General features: G+C 51.2%; 1 protein-coding gene across 1 annotated transcript in view; it reads right to left on the bottom strand.

Moving 5' to 3' along the window:
- The window catches only part of Rim2 (replication in mitochondria 2), a 43,711-nt gene extending 17,904 nt beyond the window's left edge, over window positions 1-25,807 (bottom strand). The window contains exons 1-6 of the mRNA XM_077653221.1: window positions 25,630-25,807; window positions 22,766-23,041; window positions 21,227-21,304; window positions 20,963-21,063; window positions 20,623-20,689; window positions 19,246-19,526 (exon numbers count right to left, since the gene is read on the bottom strand). Coding sequence (XP_077509347.1) covers window positions 19,246-19,526; window positions 20,623-20,689; window positions 20,963-21,063; window positions 21,227-21,304; window positions 22,766-23,041; window positions 25,630-25,670 — 844 coding nt within the window. The 5' untranslated portion in view covers window positions 25,671-25,807. The remainder of the gene's footprint in view (window positions 1-19,245; window positions 19,527-20,622; window positions 20,690-20,962; window positions 21,064-21,226; window positions 21,305-22,765; window positions 23,042-25,629) is intronic.
- Window positions 25,808-25,890: the final 83 nt, after the last annotated feature.

Raw genomic sequence — 25,890 nt, 5'->3', positions numbered from 1 at the left:
TCATCAGCCTGACCAAGCTCACTGCAGGGCAAACGGCTCTCACATGCCTCTCCAATTAACCCTGTCCTTTGCCAGCTGCGCCCATACCATATCCTCGCGAACATCTTAATCTCATCCACACGCCTACGCCCCCTCTAGGCTACGGCCTAAATGGTTAAGAATCCGTGGCTGACGTGACACGGCACATGCTCCGTACACCGAAGAAATGTGCACGAAGCATGTACCAAGAATGTTCTTGGTTATTTATCTACTAAAGTTGAAAATTACGCCATGAGGAGCACTACTGCTCCTTCCTTTTTAAGCACTGCCCGCGACTGAAATGACTTCAAAGCTGAAGCGGGCCGCCATCACTAGCCATCGACTATCCGCCATCGAGGAAGCTCATTCGTCAATGTAAAACCACTGTCCGTCATTTTTAAATAACGCGGCAACGTTATTTTTGCCGCGTTATCCCCACCCCTCACTCGTGTAATGTGCCTAGAAAACGGGAAAAAATTGTGCTCGTCACGCATATGGGTAATCACCAATTGAATGCTGAAACTGTCCCCTTTCATCATATTGGAGGGATCTAAGGCTTAACGCAAGAGTGCACGAGGCGATTCTTAACTGCCCCGATTTCAATAGGCGCGACGGACGTCAGCGCGAGGCTTGCTTCATAATGGGAAGTCGAGAATGGACGGCTCCTTTGGAGTACTATAAAACACATTTTACGACCGTAGTACGAAACATGCGGCCGGAATGTGGTCCGACAAAAAGATTTCCCGAGAGAGAGGAGATAAAAAGCCGTTGCGAGAGGCTCGTATAACGCCGCCGTATCGCAATCGCTCAGTGAGCGATACAGCGGGCGCAGGGATACGGGTGCAATCCTCGGGGCTCGACTTGGAAAATCACCGAAAAAAAAAAAGAATAAAGGGGGCAGCGTGGCTGCCAATGGCGATAACGAAGGTTGGTCAAGCCCTGTCCTTTTTTTTTTTCTTTCTCCACGCAGCCTGCAACGGGTGGAAAAGCCTTCGCGGCGCATGCTCGCTGAAGTTTACGAAACGCCGAATGAATCCATGAACGGGCTGCATTTGGCTGAGCCGTGAAGCTGAACATGGGCTTCGGGTAGATTTCAATCTGGGGTCTCTCAACGTGCAACGTCTATATCTTACGAGTTATGACGCTGAAAAAACGGCCACGTACACGAGCGTTTATGCATTTCGCCCCCATCGACGAAATGGGGCCGCCACTCAATCAGGGAACCTACGGGCTCAACAGACGAGCACCATAGCCACTGAGTCACCACGACAGGTGAACAACCTGAAGATAGGGTCAAGAGTACAAGCACGGTGCTGGGTCGCCATTTCAGACGTTAGCACGAAATAATTCAGCGCGTCTTAACCGGCAAGTTTCGAACATTCGAGTGGCACGACCAATGAATGTGATCGGAATGCCGGAAATGGGAAGAATAATAGAAAGCACACCCGCCGATGGTCTGAAGGTCGCCCAACACGTTAAGGGCAAGCCTCTCGGCAAGGTCAGCTCTACCTGCCGTACGCGAGGAGAGAGAGGGGGGGGAAGGGGTGAGAGTGCGTCACTACAGGCGACAACAATGCATACCGAAGACGACCCCCCCCCCCCCCCCCCCCCCCCCCCCAAGCGAGGAACAATGCACGTCGACCACCACGGGGTTCGTTCGGGTGCCGCCGCCACTCGAGTGATCACGCGAGGAAAGGGCCCGCAGCGAGGAGGAAGGGACGCACACGTGTGTCCACCACGAAACGACTTGTTTACGCGCCGCCGGGGACGGTCGCAAATTGGGGACGCGGGCGCCGCACGTACGCACACACCTTGCGAGGCTCCCGCACTTTTCTTCCTCTTTCTTCTTTTTTTTAAGCGCACGGCGCCAACACAAACCCACGCCCGAAAACGGACGAGGTCGAGGCAAGAGAAACCGATCGGACAACCCGAAGGAAGGCCACCACCCAACAGCCTTCATGGGAAGGGGGGGTGAGTCAGGAAAGCAGGGTTCTTCAAAATGGACACGCCGCGAACCGGCCCGATGAGGCCGACTGCCACGCTTGGCGCCAGTCCAACCAGCGCCATATGGTTCATGGGCTAATAGGCCAGTCGATTCATCGCTGGCGAGAAAGGAACGGGAGAAGGGCGCTGGCGAGAATCTACCAACACGCCGCACCCACGCAGACTTCGGCTTACTCTGTCTAGGCGTGGCATCCACTGCGGTCTCGCAGCACAAGACACTCCTCAGTACCCACTGTTTCTCAGCGCACCCCGAAATGAGAGCCGTAGGGACTGACGAGGGCTCCACTGACGTTCATGACGAAATAAAGAGTGCGCTCGAAGACCAAGCGCGTCTTCGTACAGGTTCGTGGGGATTAACCTTTCCCTCGCGAGACAAACAACGGCTTCTCCTGGGCACTGGTGCACCAGGTACGGCGGTAGAAACCAGCCCCACAGCCCTATCCGCCACCCCGACCGAGCAAAAAAATAAAGAAAGAGCGCGCAACTCCGCGATGTCCTTCGTTCCCAAAATCGTGGGTGTGTGGCACTGTCAGCTCAAATGAACGCGAACAGGAAAGGGGCACGATTTTGGCTAACAGGAGACTGAACACTACCCGCTTGATATACTGTGTCGCGCAAAGCCCTACATGGAATGCACCAGCTCCTGTATTACCGTTTTCGCCTTAGTACTGCGCGCTTCACTTGAGCCGACGCACACACCATTTGAGGCGCACCCTACGCTCGCCTAGAGCGATGTGCTCCCGCCTTGCTTCGCGAAGAAAGCTCGCGCACCCTACCGGACAACGAGGGCGTCAAATTACTTGGACGGGAGGGAGGGGGGGGGGGGACATACTCAATCCACCCCTGCTAGCCCCAAGGCGGAAATTGATCGAGACTGACTGCACTGGATGGAGCGGCCCTGGCACTGGCTTCCATTCCCGACGCAGGGCAAAATGAGGCCCGACAGTGTGACGCATGGATCGGCTTTGGCTCAACGCTGCGTGCAGACGACCTTGACCGCCTACAGATGCAGTGCGCGCTTGCTCACCGCTACATCTTGCATCTAAACACACCGCGGCGCCATCGCACACAGCCTTACTACCGTGCCGGGGCTAACCAGAATTTGCTGCCACTTACAACGCTGCCACGTTTTAACCTTGGCTGGAGTGACACACTCGAATCAGGACCCGCATGGGCCCCAGTACCGGGCCTTGTTGGCATTCATAGCCGAAACCAGCCTGCACGTGTACTACATATAACCACCTTATGCCGAAGGGCATTTTCCGCAATTACAAAAAAAAAAAACTTGGCTCTGAACGACCACTGCATTCACGGCTACCACGTTTGCGGTTATCGCCGTCCCTCATCAGACAGAACCCAGCCGAAGGGGCTTCGTCCGCCAATCAAAAAGATGAATCGAATACGTCGTTCGCGTATAGGGAAACTCGGCAACCAAAGACCTTGTCGGACAGCTCTGTTGGAGTCTCGCGCCCATGCCGACGTCGCAGCGTAGACCCATCACGAGACCGACCGACGGGGTCGAATGCGCGCCAAAACAAAGCGAAAGAGCACGCCAGGGGGGACACATACACCCCGGACAACTAGGGTGGAGGGGTGGGGGGCAAACTGTCCCCAGTCAAATTGACGCCAGAGTGGCGCTATTTCAGGGCGCACTCGAACCAGATAAAGCACCCCCACACCCTCTCCTTTCCCTCTCCTGCGACCGCCGAGAAACGGTTTCACGTGCCAAGCCACACGCACACACACACCGCGCATATAAAAATAAAAATGCAAGGCGCCAACATCGCAGCCGGAGCGTTCCTCGCTCGCGCTTCCCTCTCGACGCCGGCCATTATGCAAGCGAAGCGCCTTTGAATAGCAAAGGGAGATAATGAGAGTGCAGGCGCAGGGCGGCTGAGAATGCTCGGGCATGCACAGCAGCGTTACACAACGGACCCGCAACAGTCGGCGAAGGAGACGCGACTACGCTCGAACGAAGGTCTTTCGCCCGGAAAGCACTCGCGTCGCGCATGTCGTCGTCGCGCTGCAAACCGAACACTCATTTGCACACCGGTACGTGCAACAGACACCGCATAACGACCAAAGGCACCGCCGTGCATGCTGCGGCACGATTAACCGACGAGGATATATCGAAGGACAGACACAGCGCGTCCTCTGCGGTTAGGAGACACACACCACTCGCTCTCCGCGAGAAAAAAAAAGAAAATCACGAAGAAGGTTTCATAACATGAGCTCCAATATTACCGAGACCCCACGGCTACAAAACACGTACGTACATGGTAGGAAGCTTTACCAGCGGCAGGAATTCTTGTTGCGCAGCAAACAAGATGAAATCCAGCGATCCAACCCAAAGAATCCGTATAATCCAGCATTTTCGAAAAGACAGTCTTATGTTTCTGGCACGGATGGCAGAAGTCGCCGCGCTCCTTCAAGTGTCTATAGCCATTCAGTATTTCTTGATACCACGCGCGCACGCATCCGTCCCGTCTCAATTATTTTTTTTGCACCACGAACAGCGCCGCCTCGTATTGCCCGCCTCCTGCCAAGTCACCACTGACGTCACACCAAGCCGCTCGTGGGGTTCTATCAATATGCTCTCTTTCCCGACTTCGAAAGCTGCGCTCCAATGCTTTTCTTGTTTCGGATGCGTTTCACATACCACGGACCGCGCGAACTAAAAAGAAACCAAAGCAGAAACAAACAAACAAAACAACGGCCGAAATTAACTGCGGCTGAAGACAAGCAATAAAAAAACAAATAAAAATGAGAGCGCGAAGACCAACGGTTAATAATGCCAGGACCAACGCCGATAAGAAAGCCCGCGCACAATGGCACAGCAAATGACGCCGATATGCCGCGACAACACACGGAGCGATCACTATCACGACTCTCGCCGTGTTATCGCCGAATGCAAGCCTACTCTCCTGCTATGGTCCGCTGGCATACTCAGCCTCAATCTGCGCAGACTGAGCGGGCAACAACAAAGGGACATCAAAGCATGACGAATAGACGCGACAACGGGAGAGGCATGCGGAAGCGGCTGAGTTAACAACCCACCACGTGCTACCTCCCGCCCTCAGCTGTAGGTCGGACGCAACTACGCCGCTGATCTGCAGCGCTGAACACACGGGCTAAGAATGTCCTATAGGTCACCTCCTCGCAGCTGCGTCGTCGCGACAGAAGCGAGTAGCAATAACCGACCAATCACAAAACAAAGGAAAATATGCCCAGTCGAAGGCGGCGCCTTGAATGACGCAGAAATGACGTCGCAAGAATCGGCAATACTTTCTTCAACGCATTCGATGCCTTGACTAGGGACTGGAAGCAATAAACAAATAAATCGGTTGATAAGTTCATAATGGCTAATAAGAAATAAATCCCGGCATTCGCTGGTCCAGCATAAACCGGAGGGTACTTTTCGTGACGTTGGAATCTATTTTATCTGAAAGAAGCCGCATGGGTTCGTAAATTTGGCATAAAAATAATCAACAGAGTGAGAACCCACAGTAAATTACACCTGTGTCACACGGATGAAATTTATTGTCGTTAGCTTTACTGCCATTCGCGGCCCTGAGTTCACCACAACTCGTTCGCCCAAAGAATGCGTATACTATCGTACTTATGCCTAAGACAGAAAAGCAACCAACCTTGTTCGAAATAACCGCGCCCGTCAAGCAGCACAACGTTATACAGTTGAACCCCGTTATAACGAAGTTGAAGAGGCCCAGCGATTGCTTCGTTATATACATTATTTCGTTATAATGAGGTTCGACTGTATTCAGAACTTTCAGTCAGATGAGGCAATTGCACTAGATTTTTATTGCGAACGGCCTAATCTTTACCGGCCCTTCTGGCTAACATGCGAGTATACTATATATGGCAACTTTTCCCGATTTGTCAACCAAGAGCAGTGGCATTTCCAGAAACATAACGTTTACATTATATCTGGACAACATTGCAGAGATTTTGCGCAAATCAGCTCTGTTTACTAAGTATCAGGTGAAATTTCTCCCTGTCGTCGTTGTGACGCTCGTAAAATGACATTAAACCTGAAAGTCTAGCACCAACACCCAAGATAATAGCATTAACAAACTTAAGGCATTAAGCATTTCCTGCGAGCGACCGGCACGGGGACAAGGCGCGAACGTGCAAAAGCAGCCGACGTCGGATTTTAAAGGTTCTCTAAACCGAAGGCGAGGCAATCAAGTCCACAGCAACCACGCGTGTAGTCACGCAATGACAACTCGCGCTGCTCGATTTACGCGAGATGGGAAATGATGCTGTATACTTACAAGTAGCTCACCACCGCCCAGGTACGTCGGATGCTTGGGATTAACTCGAACAACCGGGGTTCGTCCTCCGGAGCGCGCCGAAGATCTTGAACACACGAGTCTTCATGCCCACATCGAAGCGATCGACGCCGCAGGCGGCATTCGTAAAGTTGTTTACCACCCCCTTTCCTCCTCTTCCCAATCGCAATCCGGCCAGCACACTCGAACCAACACCCTCTAAATACTTTCTTCAGGCCTCTCCAGGCCCTCCTTTCCACACGCGCTACGTCACGCCAAGTGTCCGGTCAGGCTGCTCACCAAGCGCGGCTCCGCTCCGCTCGGTTGTCTCCCTCGATGTGCTCGCGCTTGCCCGGGCAAGCACAGACACGAACGCAGTCTTGCAGTGAGCGTCTAGCTGCTGCTTGAGTCTTTCAGCCTGGCGTTGGGTGCATTTCCGTTCGCTCCTCGCACGGCTGTGTCTGTTTCGTGTGGCCGTTTCTTGTGTGGCGTGCGTACCTGTGCTAGCGCACGAATGGGAAACTGATTGCCTGCCGTGTAGCGAGTGCAACTTCGTGAAACATGGGCCGGTGCTGTGTTCCCGGGTGCCGCGGGAACTACCAGAATGGTCCCAAAGTACGTGTTTATTGCTTCCCAAGAGACGAAGTACGAAGAAAAGCCTGGTTGCGAGCCATTCCACGGAAGGATTTCACACCTACAGAGCATTCGAGGGTAAGACTCTGAAATATTGCTTAATAGGCGCTGGTAATTATCTTAGTTGTGAGCTGTCGCTCCCGGAAAGGCATGCTGTCTTTGTAGGCAATGATATCACTTCTTACACTTATGTATGAATTGTCCAGGAAGCATTTAGTTCTGTGGATGTGCATAAGGCTTGCGTAAAAGCTGTGTAAATATGTAAAAGCTGTTCACTATTCAGACTCTTTTTACTTCGTGTTTTAGGCAATGGAGAGTCATGGCGAATGGCCTTGCTTCATTTTCTCGTGCAGGTGTGTGAACTGCACTTCCACGCAGGCGACTTCATTACGACGTTGTCACACCAAGATGAACTGACAGGGAAAATAATAGAGGTGAAGCGTGACAGGCTACAGTTGAAGATTGATGCTGCGCCTTCTGTTTTTCCAAACTGCCCAAAATACTTGGCATACAATCACTCCTTTCTGCAAACAAGGACGTCATTCACATATTACCTGTGAGCAAACTGAGCGCAGAAATTTTGCACGAGCATGCTAAGAACATAATCATTAATGTTGAGAAAATGGGGCTCAAAATTATCGCTGTGATAACGGACAACAATGCTCTGAACCGCAAGATGATGTCGTTATTTGCTACAAGTCCTCAGGTGAGCATTGTCTATCCCCATCCAGCCGATAACGCTCGCCCTCTTTTCTACGTGGTCGATCCTGTGCATCTCTTGAAGTGCATTAGGAACAATTGGATTAACCAGAAAAACCCTGGAACATGCCTCTATTTCCCTGAAATGGACTTGAGTGGAGCAATGCCCGAAGGGCCTCCTCGTATGAAAGCTGCTTCTTTCGCAGCTGTGCGGCAGCTTTATTCTTCAGAGAAGACGTCGCTTGTGAAGGCTGCTTACAGACTGAACGCAAAAGCCGTGAATCCAACCTCAATGGAGCGGCAAAATGTAAAGCTCGCTCTCGACGTCATTAATCAGTTTGTTTCAAATGCCCTCAGGACACATGGTTCCGCGTTCAAGATTCCTCAAGCTGAGTCGACTGCTCTTTTCATTGACGTTATCCTCACATGGTGGCAAATAGTCAATGTTAAGACCCCTTGCAAAGGCCAGAGGCTAAGGGACAGCATGCAAGACCCTGTAAGGTCTGTTGATGACACACAGTTAGCTTTCCTGAGCGGCGTTGTGGACTGGTTGGACGCTTGGGCAAGAATAAACATCACCAGTGGCTCGCTGACGAAAGAGACTCACAGTGCTTTGCGACTGACATGCTATTCTCTGGTAGAACTCTCGCGCTACTGCTTAGAAGAACTTCACTTCAAGTACGTACTGCTGGGCAAATTTCGGACGGATGCGCTAGAAGACCGGTTCGGCCGTTACCGCCAGCTGGCAGGATCACAGTACCACATTTCCGTGCGTCAGCTCTACGAATGTGAGAAGAAGCTTCGTCTTCAAAAACTTTTGACATTTCCACGCGAGGAAACAGAGTTTGAAGACGTAAGTGAGGATCTTGTCCCATGCAACTTTTCTGTGGCTGTCAGCGACGACGATATTACACACGCCCACTCTGACATGGATGCTATTGTCTACATTGCAGGATACGCTGCTCATGCTGCTTTAAAGAAGCTTTCATGTTCTGCTTGCTTCAGCACATTGGTGATTGAAAATCGAGAGATCGAAGCGGAAAATACTGCCATGATAGCTAACCTGTCGAGAGGAGGGCTGAAGTTTCCCCAGCCATGCACAGTTCACATGGTACTGATGACTAAACTAGTTGCAGAGAAGTTGTCTTTTGGAGCAACCGCGGAAGATTTTCTCTCCTGTAGAAATCAACGTGGTGTCGTGATTTCACAGACGATTTCCCTCCTGGACGAACACGACATTGAGACATGTGAAAATGGCCACACTGCACAAACTCTCCTGCGCTTGGTAGTACGCGTTGCAACCAACGTTGTTCTAAACAACTTTTGCAAACTAAGAAATGATGCCATACAAGACAATGCGCAGCAGAAGGCCGCAGCCCGGAAAGCAGCAACGCTTAAGAAGAAGTAAGTTTTATTCCCAAGCAATAAAAATGCTTTGCGCACACTTCATTGCTGGTGTCTCGTCGTTTTTTATTGTAAGGGTCAGATTAGCTGTACAAATACTCAACAGCGCAACATTATTGTGAGTGTCATTATTGCTGTGTGTGAAAGCTTTAAGCAAAACACAATACAGAATAAAACTAACACAATGCGCAGTAGACGGTGTTTTTTTTTTCAATGTTCACGAACTTCTACTTTAACAACTAGATATACGCATGTGCGGTCTGTGCGGATGGATTTTACCGCACGGCAGACATCATGTACGTGATAGAACCTAATAATTAGATGATTAATTGAAATTAACTAATCAATTTTTTATTATAATGACCAATAATGCGAAATTGGCGGCCGTATGCTAAATTGTTTATTATAAAAAACTGTATTAGCAGCTCGAACTTTCTTGACAATAAGGTGTTCTGCAATAAAAAAAATATATAAAGCAGATAAAATGATAGCCTAAGGCGCGCACAAACTAGCGAATTTCTTTTCTGCAGCAACGACAAAAATGAAAATGAAGGAATCACTTATAAGGCAGCTACGTACGGCAGTACCCGAATAGTGCAGACGGGCGCGGCGCGCTGAAATCGCGGAGCGCGGGGCCTGCACGGTCCCTTGGCGTGACGTCACGCGGCCGGTGGAGAGGCCTTAGCATTGAGAGGGTGTTGCTCGAACCCGCTACCTCGTGCTCAACAGCAGAACAATCGCCGAGTTACCGAGACAAGAGTGGAATGCTGAGAGCGAGGTAAGGCTGACAAAAATTCCGATCCAACACACACGGCCAGAACACCTACACGGACCCCAGTACTGTTCTACACGGATGAAACACTCTGCAAGCCAAGCAGCAACCCGGAAAAAAAACGCCCACAAAAACATTGGGTGGGAAAAATGTAGCCCCGTTCGCTCTTCCCCGACTCTTGCCCAGGGTGGCAAAAAAAAAGAAACAAAGAAAGAAAGAGGGAGAAAGGAAAGAAATCACGCCACGGACGTGCGCCGCAAGCCGATACGGACAAATCCCGCGGTATTTGCCCAGCGCCGGCGCAAGGCAGCGCGGAGCGGTCCCTTAAAGTGCCAACAGGCGAGCCACGCCGGTTACAACATACCCGTACCCGAGTCAGCCCCCAAGCACAGCCTCTAATATACTACGTACCCCCTCAGCCTCTGCTGCGGCGGCAGCTGTCAATAGAGGGTCGCGCCAGGCGGTGCATGACGAGACGCCCCGGGGCGCACAAATAGGCGAGGGCGGCTGTTAAAAATAGGCGACGCGTGGCCCCGCTTTAGAAGCCCGCGCGCCGCCGCCACGGCGATGAACGAAATATAGCGCGTCCACCACAGCCCCCCGCTTAGCGCAGGGTTCAAACCGAAACCCAACAGCTGATTGCTCTCGCTTAGTCATCAGAACGCCCACCACTGAGGCAACGTAGGAGTGTTCTCACGCATTAACCAGTGACAGGGCGGTTCTTACGCCAGCCGGCTAGGAACCCTAACTTCAAATGTTACAAGACGAAAACAAGCGGGACTAACAACACGCAACTAACGCTACCCCTATGCTCAAGTACTACGAGGCACGTCGTATAGTGGAGCGCTCCGGTTAAGCTTAAATCACCGGGGGTGATCTGACCCAAATCACACCAGGCGATCTGGGCAGATCCATCGAAATGCGGTCGATGTGACCGGGATTCGACCCCCCTCCCCTCACCTTTGGATCAGCGACCAGACGTCAAAGCCACTGAGCCCAACTGCAACGGTTAGAATTCTCTGGTTATGCACGGCCGGACGGTAACTCGTTGCCGACCCGTTGCCCGCGCCGTGGGTCCGGGTGGGTCCGTGCGCTTGCCACTGCGCATGCGCGGATCGTGCGCGCTAGTACGCATGCGCTTTGGAACCAGTCTTAACAATATCAGTCCGGTTCGGTCGACTCCTTCACTGGAGATTTTCTAAAAGAACACCACGTGCCGGAACGCAACAACGCCTCCTCACAGTACCAGGATATGACGCGTCACCGTGTCTTTGTTTCCATCTGTATACAGTTGTTGCGTAACCGACCAAGGACGCACAAGGCCGCGCGCTTAAAAAAAGAACGCCCGCTACCAGCTCGAAGACGCGCTCGGCAGTAAAAGCAGGAATGCCGCAGCAGGAGCGCGCACTTCGGCGGCAACAGGAGCACATCCCCGCGCTTTGTCAACAAAGCCGAAAAGAAGAAGAGAAGGCTGGAAGAGCCGCTTCCGACCAGCGGCGGGGCACGCCCGTCAGTCAGGACGAACGCGCGCCCGGGCCTCCGCGACAAGGGGCGGCCGGATCCGGACCGCGGCTCGACGCTCCCTGCGGGAGAGCGCCCGTCTAAAAGCAGAATGCGCGCCGCTGCAACAGAAGCGCCTCACGCCCATTCGCCCACGAGGCGAGCACGACGTGAACACGTGTGCGGGTTATGACAGCGACAGCCTCCTACAGAGGCACGCGTTTTGTGACGACCCCTTTCGCGATTCATCATCCCCTTTTGGTTACTCGCTATGCTCGCCAGTCCGACATCGGACCTGGCGAATGACGCTCTTTTAATTGCCGGTTACGACGTCACAAATAGCAACTACCTATAGCAGAAGAGGGAAATAGTGAACCGAGAAGAAGCCGACCCGATGAGAAGGAACGAAGGTGAAATTTTCCACTTTGGACGAGGGTACAGAAGCGTCCCGAGGCTTCACGCACTCTGGTGATGTCAGAACGCGATGCGAACAAAAACGGAAACTGACACCGTCGGAGATAGATCACGCAGGGGGGAAAACCTTGGCGCGCCGGTCGCGCCACCAGGCAATTCCCGCACGCTTGGCGACGGATCACGCGCGAACCTCGTGCACGGTCGGCCAAGCAGCCCGCTTTCAAGCATGACGTTTACTCCGCTTGAACTCTCTCCTAGATTCACGTCACACTGGCCGTTAACGGGCTGTCTTCCTCTATTCTCTCAGTCTCTCCTTTATCCTTTCCCTTACGGCGCGGTTCAGGCGTCCGCCGAGACTTCAGACAGATACTGCGCCATATCCTTTCCTTAAAAACAATGTTCTTTTTTTTCAGCTTCATCTCCCCGTCTCTTTCCTTATAGTGCGCCTCTTAGCGGATAAACTCCCTTTTTATTCCATTCACCTTCCAACCTCCCTTCCTTTTTCTCGCTAATGTGATTGGCTCAAGCAATGGCCCGCATTTCCATTCCGTCCCAGTCTCAAACACACCGATGGCAGCAACTTAGCTTGAGCCAGAGAAAAACGAATCATTAAATAGCGCCTCTCCAGGTGTCCACCACCGTCCCACATTTACGGCTCCCTTCCTAACCTCCTCCCATCCTTCTGATCGGCATGCAAACCAAACAGCGACGCCAGCCGCGTCACTCAGCGCAGGCTCCTTTCCCATCGATGTCCCTTGAGCCCAATAGCGTTCGCTCACCCCGCGCCTCCTCCTCCTCCTCCGCCAAGGGCGAAAGGAAAGGCCGTACAGCGACCCAATGCTTGCGGAGGACGCGCTCAAGGGCGGAAAAACAACGCGCCGGCGCCAGATGGGCCGGCGGAAGCGCACGCCGCGAATCGCGCCAGGAAGGCAAACGACCGGGCGGGAACGGACGACGCCGATTCGCTGACCTGCCTGCAGTCGCCACGCGGTGCGCCCCACACCAACGCCGAGAGAGGGAAACGGAATCCGGAAAAAGTTGTATCAGCCACGCTTCCGGAACAAACACGCGAGAATTGTGGGAGACGGAAAAAGAACAGTCGCCGGAGGAGTTTAATCAGGCAACTGGATTTCGCTCTTACCCTAACCAGACTGCTGATGGCACAATGAACGAAAACACGTTCCGTCTTGTAGGCGTAATGCACAAAAAAAAAGGGGGGGGGGGGGGGTAAGGGGCTAGCGGTGGATAGTCAATAGCAAAGCGGCGCAGCAGACGAATAAAATTAAGCGCACTATCATAAAAAAACAGCGTAGCCGATCCAACTGTGCAGCCCAGCGAGGCTTCGATCGATCCGCACTAAGGCAGCGTACGCTCGCGGCGACCTTCCGCAACGAACGTGTACGCACGCAGAAGGGAACGTTCTCCCCTCCCGCGCGAGCAGGGGGTCGAACCGTTTAAGGGCGAGCCGCCTTGTCACCTCGTTCGCCCCCCTCATTACGACGCACCTATGCACCCCACCCCTTCTGCCTCACCTCCGGGGAAGCTGGCGCCGGTGGGCGAAAAGCCGCGGGATCGCCACAAAAAGTGGGTCAACGAACCAAACAACGGCCCCCAGAGGGGGAAGGGTCGGCGGAAGAGAGCGGAGCCTAGAGCGTGCGCGCGCGCGCATGCGCAATGCGCGGCGAGACACGCGCTGGAATGAAAGTGAGGGGGCTCGGTGTGTTGGCCCGGAGACCTCAACCCGCATTCTTCGTTCCCCGAATGCGTTTATCCCGGACGTCGCGGTTCGGACGAATGCCGGTAAGGTCGAGATGAGTACGCATAATATTACGCTCGACAGGCGCTGCGTTCTAGGGAGCGCAAAACGTATATTAGTACAGCACCGCGAGTGTAAATATCAAAACAAAACGAAGAAGCGGGCATTGTCCAGCGTCTGCAGCAGCGAGCATACACGCGGCAGCGCACAGCTGCGCCTAGCCCTGCGATAGGCACACGAGATCGCACGCGACAAGGCAGCTGTGCTGCGCACGTGACGCGGACAGGGTGCTTCGACGCTGACGCGCACCTACAGCGAAGAGCTGCTGCGCCAAACGCAGCAAGGACGCGGATGTTTACACGGAAGGAGCGAGACGACGAAGCTGCCATCTCTCCATAAGAAACAGTACCGTGCGATAGCAGACACCGACACAGCTGCATAAGGCAGCCAAACGGGGGAAACTTACAAGCTTGCAGTCAAAAACACGACGAACGGTTGCAGATGCCGATAGGCATGGGAACTCGCTACCAGCTGCGCGACTGTCGCATGAACCCCGTCGAATGCGCAAGAAAGCAATACGGAATAGCACACCTGCGGTCACAACGATCGGCGCGAAGTATCCGAGAAAACAAGTGCCCACCAGAAATCCCGATAACGATAGATATGGTCGCAAAAATATGCTGTAAACACGGGCAAGTCCAACTCATTCGCGCGGTCAACTGACATACGCAAATTGCGTTTTGGCAGCATGCACAGCTAACGCTTTCTCTTTTCCTACCAAGCGCTACGTCTTGCACGATGCACCGGGCAGTCAGTTCGCTTTCAGTTCAACGTGCAGCGACACGAGCAGAAAGGTCGCTCAAAGCGGCGACCGCGTCGTTTACGAAGCAGTAACTACAGAAGGTCGGCAGAAGCCTCCGGAGCCCTGGACTGAGGGCCCACCCACAAGCGTTCCAGCCACCATCCTCTTCAATAAACGTTCACTCGCTCACAACTACATCTACATGTTTACGCACTGCTCACGAAAAACTGCGATCCTGCCCACACGCACCCCAGGGCAGGGGGGAGAGGGGTCGCATAATCTGGACATATGTGCGACATATCTCTCGGATTTTCCTCTCGTGTTGTTGTACTAGGAGACGGAATAAATAGCGCAAAGACGACGATAGCGGGCAGGGGCCGACCGCCTTCGCGGCCACCACGAACGCCCTCGCGCATGAAGGAGGCAGAGAAGGCAAGTGAGGGCAAACGCATCCACACACCGAGCGGGAGGCCACGTGGCTGCAAGAGCGGCACTCATCTTGAGGGCGCCATCGCGCCGCTTATCACACAGGGCTTATCCCACGCGCACTCTCTCTCTCGAGAGAGGGGGGGAGGTCTCCATCAATGCATGTCATTATCATGTGTGCGAGCCTCCCGGAACTGACCGGCTATCTCGGATACAGCCGACCAATCTTCACTCTCGGAGGAGGAGACGCAACAGCAGCTGCAGTTGTTGACAGAGAGGACACACAAGTGACCTCGAGCATCGCGCGATAATAGCGTGCGCGCCTCTCTCCTCAGTAAACCCGCAGCAGCCGAATGAGCAACTCAGCATGCCCTCCCTCTCTATTGGCGTACCTACCGGCGCCGGCTAGAGGCATGCAAACACTTCCAGACCATATTACCCCTCCCTCCTCGGCGCAAACAGGAGATATTTCGGTACAGCGAGTGGAGAGGGCAATGGCGGTAACGATGACCGGACAAGCACTTTTTCTGCGAAGTCATCCCGGCTGTGCTATCTCGTTGTATCACATGCTGTGTCCGGGAACTAGCCTAACCACCATTACAGCATTTTATGCACCCCTCCCTCTCTCGTCTTTATGTCACTGGACTGACGCTGCTTTAAAGGCTAACCTGCCTTGTGACCTTTGCGGCCATTTCCCCTCTCCTTTCTGATTTGTTAGGTCCACTTTTATTTTCTATTTTTTTTTTCGTTTCTGGGACAGCCGATTCCAAGCCATTCTTTTTTTTTAAATTCCCCGTCCTTCGCCATTGGCTGAAGTGACGCCTGAAGCATAGGGCGTGACGTCGCTTCAGCCAACGGCGAAAGATGGGGAATAAAAAAAAAAATCGATTTGGCAAGTGATCGTTATATTATACCGATCCTGGTGTCGCCAAACCGTTAACCGACACTTTACCGGTGATAAACAGTCTCCTTTTTTTCCTCCTGTCGCGAGGACATAGTGTAACAGAACTGTGAGCCCCGTAAAAGAAAAAAAAAAATCCGTGATTTCGCGTTTTTTCGCCTGCTGGCATGGAGCACCGCAGCAACTTCGGCGACTCTTCTCAGACGCCACTGCCTCGGTTACTGTCAAGCCCCAATCTGTTCGAGGCGAGCAGGAACAACGCGCCAAATTGCAATATATGAATGACGTAAAAGTAAGTCCGTATCCCGTATGTGTCTTTCACCATGAGTATACATATCCCGGATCGGCGCGAGGCATGGCTCTAAGGCGGAGCGTTACTACGCAGAGAAGGGCGAAGCTTCCGCCATGCGGACGAAAATAGGCAAACAGGCGACCCTCCTAACGACGAGGTGCAGACATGCCTCCTTCCAAGGATGACGACAAAGGCTATGGGGCAAAATGCGCTACAACTTACGACTAACGAAAGACTAGCTCGAGGATCGGGAGGACAGGGGCTTCACAACTGCTACACTCAATATCCGGCAGAAAACACAAGTGCTTAAGCAAACCGCGACGATAAAAGGAACCGGGCTCCCCTCTCAAACAAGCGGAGCCGAAAGCAGCGTGACTTGGTGCGCGCGTCGAGCGTCCACCCCGCGGCTCGAGTGCGCGGCGCTGTTAAGTCGAGCAAACAACCTCGAGTACCGGTGCAATGCTACGAGAGCTGCTCGTGCATACGGCGCAGTGAAAACATTAGCTGCGACTATTGGAGCCGCCGAGACTAGCGGGAGAAGAAAGTAAACAAGTCACTAGGAGGAGGGGGGGGGGGGGGGAGAGTAGAGCGCGCGCCGCCAGTTTCACCGTCGTCCCGAGCTCAACGAACGCCGAAAACAAAAAGCACGTGCACACCGCTTAAGTACGCCTCCAACAGCCACCCTCCCCCACCACACGCGGAGGGACCAAATAAGAGCGATAACACAGCTGCACACTCTCCGCGCTCACGAGTGCAGGGCGACGCAATTTGCCTTCCATGAGGGGTGAGGGGGACGCATGGGCGGGGGGGGGGGGGGGGGGTGAGGGTAGGTATAATCAGGCAGCAACAAACTGTTCGCGGCGCGCCAGATATGCCTGGTGGTGGAAAAAAAAAAAAGGAACCAAACAGTGACGAGCTTATTTAACTACGACGACCAGACGCTCTCTCCCTACGTCTATCTCCAGCCGAGTCGGCGTAACGCGAAGAGGCCGATAGCCCGAGATAGCGGCGCCTTGCATTGTAGGCCAGGCAAATGTATTCCCCGCCACTTCCCGATATGCCTTCTTCCCTTTCCTGCTCGCCACGACGCGTTAGCAGCGGCGAACTATCCCTCTCACTCGACCACACCACCTCTCTCCAAATCGCCTCTGCAAGGCAAACAGTGCAATGCTCGCAACTGCGTTTTATCTAGGGAGGAGACCGCGCGCTATTCTCGGAAGCCCCGTCTCTCGTTCAAGCAAGCGTCTGCCAAAGTTTGCACAGAAAAAAAAAAACCGATGTCCCAGTGAACAAAGAAGCACTCCCAGCTCCCGGAAACAAAAGCAGAGAGCGGGTTTCGCGTGGTCGGAAAAAGGAGGCCATGCAAAGCAACCGAGACAGATCACGTGCAGCGGCGCCAGGGGATCACAATGCACAGAACAGGTACACGGAGCAGCACTGCTTGGACGTCGCGAAGGCTATCAACTGTGACAATAGGTCCTGCTTGGCGGGGTTCACAACTTCCCTGAAAGCAAAGCGCCCCTACCAACACCAAAGGAAAGCACCAAATAGATAAGGGGCATGATCTGGGAATTATTAATGCGTAAGCATTGTATGGCTATGTTCGCGATTTCGTGTTGTCACGATAACGTTGGAACGAATTGAGTTATAAGAAAAAGAATGGTCCCATTAGATAAAGCATCAAAAAATCTCGCAGGGGAAATCATAAGGTGTATGTGGGGGAAATTAATTAGAGGCAACAATGTCCAAAAAGTGTGTGCGGGGCCGGGGCAAAAGTGGCGCCAAATTTGAAAACGCCGGAAGTGGGCGGAGCTAAAGCGTGGCGCCAAATATGAAAAACCAGAAGTGTGAGCGGAGCTAAAGCGTGGCGCACCAAACTTGAAAACTCAAAATGGGCAATGATGGAACGATTAATTTAAGTAAAGAGGGGCGAGGGAGCGTCAGTGCTTATTCCTCCAATGTGGGTGCCACACTGATCTCATAATTTTTACTTTAGGAAAGTGCCTTTAAAAACCCAGCAAACAGAGTAATAAGGTGGGTGCAGCAAAACTAGAATGCCACTCTGCCCAGCAACTCCTCATTACAACAGAAATAGGAGGGGGGGGGGGCAGCAGGGCATATTTAAAGAAAAGGTAAACATGAACAGCTACTGACATGCACAGCATGCCAGAGGCTTAGATCCCCAGGTGGTCCAAATTATTCCCCAGCCCTCCACTACATCTCTTCCTTCCTCTTTTTCTCTTAGTCCCTCTTTTATCCCTTCCCTTGCAGCACTGTTCAGGTGTCAGCCAATATGCAAGACAGATACTGCACCATTTCCTTTCCCCCAAAACCAATTTTCAACAGGTACAAATCTGGTCCTTACACAGTACCTACTGAAGAAACAACATCCAGTTAATCTTATCAGCAAGGTAATGAAGCTGCAGTTACATACAAGGTAAGTAGCAGAACAGGGGCAGTGTGAACATTTCTCAATGAGATGGCCAAGTGCCATTTTACTATGGCTACAAAAATGAACACTGCAGAATCTTTTACACCTGCTACGCAGTTCAGAAGGAGTGTGCGCATGCAAAAACACATGGCCCTAATTTTAAGTGATGACAGAACCCACTTTGAGAAAACTCCCATGCAGTGAATTATGCTGCACCTCAGACGCTGAAGGCCATAATGTTACTAATGTGAAATAAACCACTCATATTAAACTGGACATTGGATACATTCAAGTCAGAGCAGCCTATGTCGCTTGCAAAGTGCAACTCCTTTTGTTCGTTTTGGTGCCTGGTTTCTTTGCAATTCATAACCAAGGGACAATGAGCAGCGCTGAATGCAGCTATGACTACTTGAGCAAAGGAGAAAACATCTGATTGTACCGAACTGCAGAGTATAGAAAAAACCTTGCGCACCTTGCAGTATAAGGAGATACCATGATAATATAGCAACTCCTATACCAAAAGAATGACATAAAGGCGTCTAAGAAAATTAATTAGTTACCATTTGTTGTGTGTATTCTTGCTATTAACCTGAAAGCTTAAAAGCACTAGACTGCAGACCTCTTACCATAGAGTATTAATCAGAATGTGCATTGGAATGGCAACATTAAGTCCCAATGTAAAAAACAATAATACACTAGGCCATAGTAAAAGACCAAAACAAATGAATGTGATTTACTAACGAAAAGCTGCACCTGCTAAGATCAGGCTGCGATCCAAAAGAAACCTGCAATTAGTGCAAGCTGCATCCAACCCTACCAACAGCTGCTCAGTTGGCACGGAATAAGAAACTCAAGCACTATCCTGCAAAGAAGTGGAGTAGCCAAAGGGGGAAAATGCACTCACCATGGGGGTAGGCGAGGGTGGAGGCGCAGGTCTTGGAGATGGCACCGGCCACCATGAACTGTACAAAGTCACGGGTGGACTTGACGTCGGGGTCGTACGAGTCTCTCAAGGACTCCTTGCGTTGTCGCAGTCGAGCCTTGATGAACTCGTAGATGACAAAATGGATGATGGTCTCCGAGATGCCAAAGTACGACGCCGTGATCCCCTTGTAGAATCCCACCAGGCCATGCCTCTGGTAGATGTCGCGGATACACTGAAAGGCAGAGATGCTGCCATACATCCTGCCAAGGGCATGGGAAGGAAGAAAGAAAAAAAAAAACAATTGTTAGCTGGGAAGCACAAAAGGGATCACCACCATTCAACACGTTTACTCTTAAAACATTCTGTTCACAGCAGCCTATCCAACAGCTGCCACTATGCACCCAAAATCGCCAGGACTAGTCCAAGTTCAACAGCGATACACTGTTAAGCTTCGATAAGATACGGGAATAAACTACTCCACCTATAACACCTACTTATACTGTGCATGTGCTTGCCCAAAGGTGCTTACATCTCTATAGTGAAAGTAACCACGATGGACTGGCAATGTAAAAATCACAGTGCAGAAGAGCAAGAAACACCAAAGGTAAGTACTTGTACTCTGCAATGTTTTACAAAAAATTATGTGAGCCTGACATAGCGACAACACAGGTGAACTTGAAAATGCCATAAAAAGAATGCAGCAGCTTACATTACAGCCAACAACAGCAATATGAAGTCTCTAGGGGAATAATTACCGCACTAAATGCTGTATAACCAGCCAGAAATGAAATTCAAATGAAGCCTCACGTGCAGAGTACTACACTCACTGACAACTTTCCACGGCTATGATGCAAAAGTTTTAAACACGAAGTGATGCCAGAAGGTTTGTGCGGTTGGACTGCGAGCATGTGAACACAAAGCGCTTGTTTATATAAGTTGTCACCAAGCACCTTTGCACCTTGCTCTGATATCTACAGTTGCCTTGCACTCATAGCCACAGATAGTTGTCAGCATGCATGCCGTTTCCATTATTTCTATTACATCAGTGTACCAGCTAATCCAGTTCTCTCGCCTTATACAAGCTTGACATTGTGCACTGTTCTTGGAGCACCCTGAAGGTAACCGTAGTTACCTATGCACCTGCTGTAAACACAAAAGCGAACCTTCTTCAAATAGCCTCATAATGCACGGCCAGACGGCAGCAAGCTGAAAGGAGGCATGTCTAGCTAACATCCAAGTGGAACTTTCAGCAAGAAATTTAACCATAGCCTGAGTGACACAAAGAGGAGCTCTCAATGTTCCATACATAGCCCTCATGCTAGGTTCCATGTGCAATTTTGTTGGAGTTCTCCTCACCTTTGATCAAGTTGGAGCCTCGTCTTCACAAACCAAATGGGGTTGGTCGCCGTGCAAGACATGAAGCCTGGAAAGACAGCAGGCGCAGGCACACCATGGATCTACGCTTCCAATGTGCGCATAAGACAACCAGCGCAACAACACTCACTTTATCCAGAAGGCACCGAGCACTCACAAGCAAAATCTCGCTGCACGGGGCATTGGCAAAACACACAAGCAAGACTACCATGGCGGTGGTGTTAAAAAGAACGAGCAACAGGATTGCAAGAAAAAAAGAAGGAAAAGTAAGTTAAGAAAAGGGAGGCTATTGAGCAACTACGCCCAATTCTAGGAGTCTTACCAGCGCTGGCTGCTGAACAGATATGTACAATGGGAGTATCCGAAGGGAGAAGCTCGTTGAAGATGCTCTTGGAGTTGGAGTATGTACAGAAGTAGATGGCCCTGGTGTGGCAAAACATGGAAGGCAAGAACTGTGTGAGTGGGAGCTGTGCTGAAAGAAGACTCAGGGGGCAAAATATTGGGGACAATGGGGGGAGAGTGCGCTTGCGCATGCCCCGGTCAGCGGCAGCAGCAGCAGCGGCAGCGGCTGTCAAAAATGGTGTACCTCGAAGGCGCCACTCCGACCAGGTTAGGTCCGAGACCCTTGAAAAGAGCCCTGGTGCCTTCCATCTCGACTATTTGCCTGGGTTGAGTTGGGGATGAAGACAGAGAGAAGAGGGGGAGAAAAAACATCAGTGTTAGAAGTCGTCGAAGCAGCCGTCACCCCAGTGCAGCAGGGTGCCTGTGTGAGTGCGTGGCTGCAGCAGACAACAAATGACACTGCGGAGACCCACAGCTGCACAGCCGCCCACGAAGCAGCACCGGAATTGTACCAAGAACACCGCCATGGCAATCAATCAAGTACAAGTGTTATCACACGTGATGACTTCACTGCGTGATAGTGGTTTGCTTTCACACGTTTACGTAAATACTAAACTACTTTTTGCAATTATCATTCTGAGATGCAGTGAAGTCCTTAGCAACGGACTGGCATTGGTCAACGTTTTAATGCGACATCATGAAAGGTCCAGTTTCTTGGAAATTAAGCGATTAGAAAGTCCTGTTCAAGTTCAGCTTACTCTACCTAGGCAGCAGTGGGATTAATATCGCTATCACTCAAGATATGCCACGGAGATGAAGTGTCTGTAAGAGTTGCGCATCACGCTAATGTGCTTTGGATAGTGCACTCTGCATTTGCTCAGTTCCAGAGCAGTGGATTTAAGCATGCACCACACCAAATGTGTTTTCAGTGCTTTGCTCTCAAGAAATGTGTAAAGCTTAGAATGGTAAACGTGTCTATTAAAGAAGATTTGATAAAAAAAATTAAAACAACTTGAGACCAACTCTAGACCAATATCACAAGTGTAGTACAAGCAGAGAAATGCAGAGTGTCCAAGCAGGTGGCAGGCCTAGATTTAACTGTTGGAACTAAGATGCATGCATTTAGCAGTGCACATGATATGCATTAAGCCTCTGCTTCAAAGGCAATACAAGTAACAGAGCCAATAACAACATTGAGCTGCTAGACAGTCTTGCATTCCTAAAAACACAACACCACAGAGAAAAGCTAATAACAAATCATGCCACCATCTTAAATACCACAAAGCAGCACAGTGCAAAAAAAGCACGACCTCTGATATGAAAACTAGACATTTCATACAGTGCAGAACGTTTAAGCTCGGCCAACCACAAATGGCTTTCCAACTTCACAATCTCCAGCACTTGAAAGTTGACACTGCAAACATTTACTGGACAGTTCCGCTTCACTGCCACACAAAAAATGAGGAGAGCAAGGCAGCACACGTCAATTCTGACTAAGGCTGTTTCCTCTGCCCCAATGGTGAAAGACTTGTGATCTGTAATGCCATGTTTGTGCTGTGGGTATTGTGATAAAAATATTAATAAATAAACAAATATGTGCAAGATCATACTGTCCCAAACCGGCTCTACTAGAGAAGCCAATCACAATTATAACCGGTGGGCACTGACTAGTCTGGTCACCACGCTTCGGACCTAAGGGCACAGGTTCTGGTATGTGCTGCTTTACTCGGCCCCGGTGAAAGAATCTGTGTATGGTTCGCGAAACAAGGAAGCAAACACTCACTTCAAGCAGCGCCATATTCCAATGGAGGGTGCCCGTGATGTGCCACCATTGGCGTTGATCACCGAGGTGGTGAAGCCGCCGCTGCCACCGGTCGAGGATGGGGTGCATGTTGTGGTACAGGCGGCGTTGAGGCCGAGGCGTACAGCGATCGACTGGACGGCAGCTGGGGAGCCACCGGGACCAGACACGAAGTGGAAATTGGCTACCGACGACTGAAGTCGCGTCTTCACCACTTCCAGCGGGCAGGTGGCGATGGCACCGGCAGTTCCACCCAGACTGCATGAGAACGAGAGCCCGATTAACGAATTGCTTTTTGATCAAGTGTGGCATTCTCTATCGAAATCCGATGTAATCAAATCTCTCCTTTATCCAAATGCGGCCACTGTGGAAACGAAACCTGCAATCTTCTGTACAGCGAAACCCATTCAAACCTTACATAGTGGTTCCAGAAGTTCATGTTACACACATAGTTTCATTCACATCCGAGTTTTTTCAACGCACTTCGGAACATCGGATCAACAAGTCATACAATTTTGACATGAAGCGTGGGCAACCATCTTTGCTTCAATATTTTTTTCTTAACTATATTGGTTTTGGTTTTTGAAGAAGGGATATGGCGCAGTATCTGTCACATCTCAGCGGCAACCTGAATGAGTCACAAGGGAAGGGATAAAGGAGGGAGTGAGAAGAAAGAGGTGCCGTAGTGGAGGGCTTGGGAATAACTTCGACCACCTGGGGATCTGCAACGTGCACCGACATCGTAGAGCACACGGGCGTTTCGCCTTCATGAAAATGCGGCTGCCCCGGCGCCCTCAAGCATTTTTACCGGGACAAGCAAAAAGTACATAAATACTTTAAAAATTTAACGTTATGGGAATGTAATGTCACCACACCCGAACAGAAAGCGATGCTACCTCGCGAAGACAGCCACGAGTGCTGCTATACATTAATGCATATCCGCAGGCGCGGTTTTCAATGCAGCAACAATGAAAACCGCCACTACGCTCCAGCAAGGAAAACCCGAAAACAATAACCTACTCGAGACTTCCAAGGCAGCTCCACGTCACGCAGTCGTTTACCTAATGAGATTTTTTTCTTTACCTGCCGACGTATGCAAATGAATGTACCGGAAAGTTTCTGTCGCCGTTGTGGCGAGCGCGACCACAACAGGCCAAGCGAAACCGTCTGCGCGCTTTCCTTGCGTATGAATTGGCAGCTACGCGAACTAATAGCGGGCAAGGCCGATTTATATACACACGGCAGCGATGAAATGATTTAAAAAATACAGCGACCTTGGTTACCGCACCGCTTTTCGCGCGGCACTTTAGTCACCCTGAACTCCACAGGACTTACTGATTACGCGGTGCTTTACGCAAACAACAAGTTTTCCGCACGAGAGGGCACAAAAATGAATTTGGACAGTTGGCATGCACTCATGTCTGCCCGACAAACGGCACTTCTCGACCCGCAGCGTTTACAGTTAACTAGCAATTAAAACCGTTGCGTGCGCCCTAGTTATGGAACAGCGTACGAGCCAGGTCGTTGCACGCTCTAGTAAAACGTTAGCGCGTACGCGAGCTGATACAACTTGGCCGATCCCGCATTCCCCTTGAGAAAGGGAGCCCGTTTTCAATGACGAATGACGCCGGTGCAATAAACAAGACCTTGGCGAGGGCGGGGAAAAGGAACAAGTAACCTGGGCGGGAAAGAAAAAAAGAATATGCAACTGGCGCCAGCGAGGTTTTCCAGGCGTCTCTCTCAGAAGCGTCGAGGATAGCATTCAATCGTAACGTTAGCCGGCATATGCGACGCCGACCGGTGCAGACAGGCCGATATCCTGTTGAGGGCATTCACCGCTGGTGAGAAATGACGCCAGTTACCGAGCTTAAGGGGGTGAAAAAAAAACGAACAGAAACGCAGTTCACAGCCACAGCTGAGACACGATACTCTAGACACTGTCTACAGAATTTCCATAGTCTGAAGTTACTAACAACCCCGAAATAAAACGTCCTTCAAACCAACGCTCGTAGCTTCAAACTTCTTTCCGATATTAACATACACAAAAAAATAAGTTCAGCACTGTTATGCATGTGCGTTGTTAATAAACCCCATTCATCGATTCCAAGCAGTTAATGAAAGGTCGCGAGAAAAATAGAGCAGCAAACAACAACAACAAAAGCAATCTCGTGGCCGCTGCGACTCATGAACGAAGGCAAGTCGGTGCGAACGTGACCGACACAGCGTCCGCACGGCAACCGTACGCCGTGTGGCCGTTCCTAAACTAAAACAGTGCACCCTGCAGTCCAGAACTGCTCGGCACTTTACAAATGCTGCTCACCGAAAAAAAAAAAAGCTGGTACCACAGGAAGAACGCAATTTCAACGTGCCCTAACTGGCGGAGAACATGTTGAAACGTGTCAGACAAGGAGGCATTCAAAATCCAAAGGCTGCGATAGGTGGATATAAGCTACTTGCTGAATAGAATTTCTCTGCTTAGAACATGATTTATGTTTAGCCGCAAAAGTAATCGCTTTAATGCAGGGCTGGCTACACCAACAGAATGCGCTAACCAGTCGTCCGCCTGGGTGCGGAGGACGCGAGCTGACTGGCTTAAGTTGGAGGAGAGAGCCCTATTGGAAGGTATTGTGCAGGAAACATTCCACCGCCAGCGGCTCAGTGGAGTTGATACCCACAACGTGAAACACTTCCGAAGGCGATCTCTGCGGGCTCACAGACTGCGCCTTGCGGCGAGCTGCGACGTTGACCGCCGTTTGAAAGCATGGATTACGTCGCGGTCGAGTCGCGGCGAAGGTTGCCTCGGAATTGCGCCGACGCTACAACGTTTCTTTTTGGGTACTACTTACCCTCCAGCCAAGAGGTGTATTATGGCATCGTAATGAGACATCCCATCCAGAACACATAAATCCGCACACGACAACACTCGACGCTGCTCCTGAACACACTAGCGAAAATTTTTACCGAGCTGCGAGCACGCATCTCACGGCACCACTGATTTACCGATCATTTGGCGAGCACGTGAACACTAGGCTGGCATTGGCTCTCTGAGGTCACGTGGAGGAATGTTTACCACCAGAGCAGCAAGAATAAAAGACGCCCTCTAACAA

This window comes from Amblyomma americanum, chromosome 2 (genome assembly GCF_052857255.1).
Source record: "Amblyomma americanum isolate KBUSLIRL-KWMA chromosome 2, ASM5285725v1, whole genome shotgun sequence".
Lineage (NCBI taxonomy): Eukaryota > Metazoa > Arthropoda > Arachnida > Ixodida > Ixodidae > Amblyomma > Amblyomma americanum.
The sequence above is the reverse complement of the archived record's forward strand: the minus strand, read 5'-3'. Positions and strand labels throughout refer to the sequence as shown.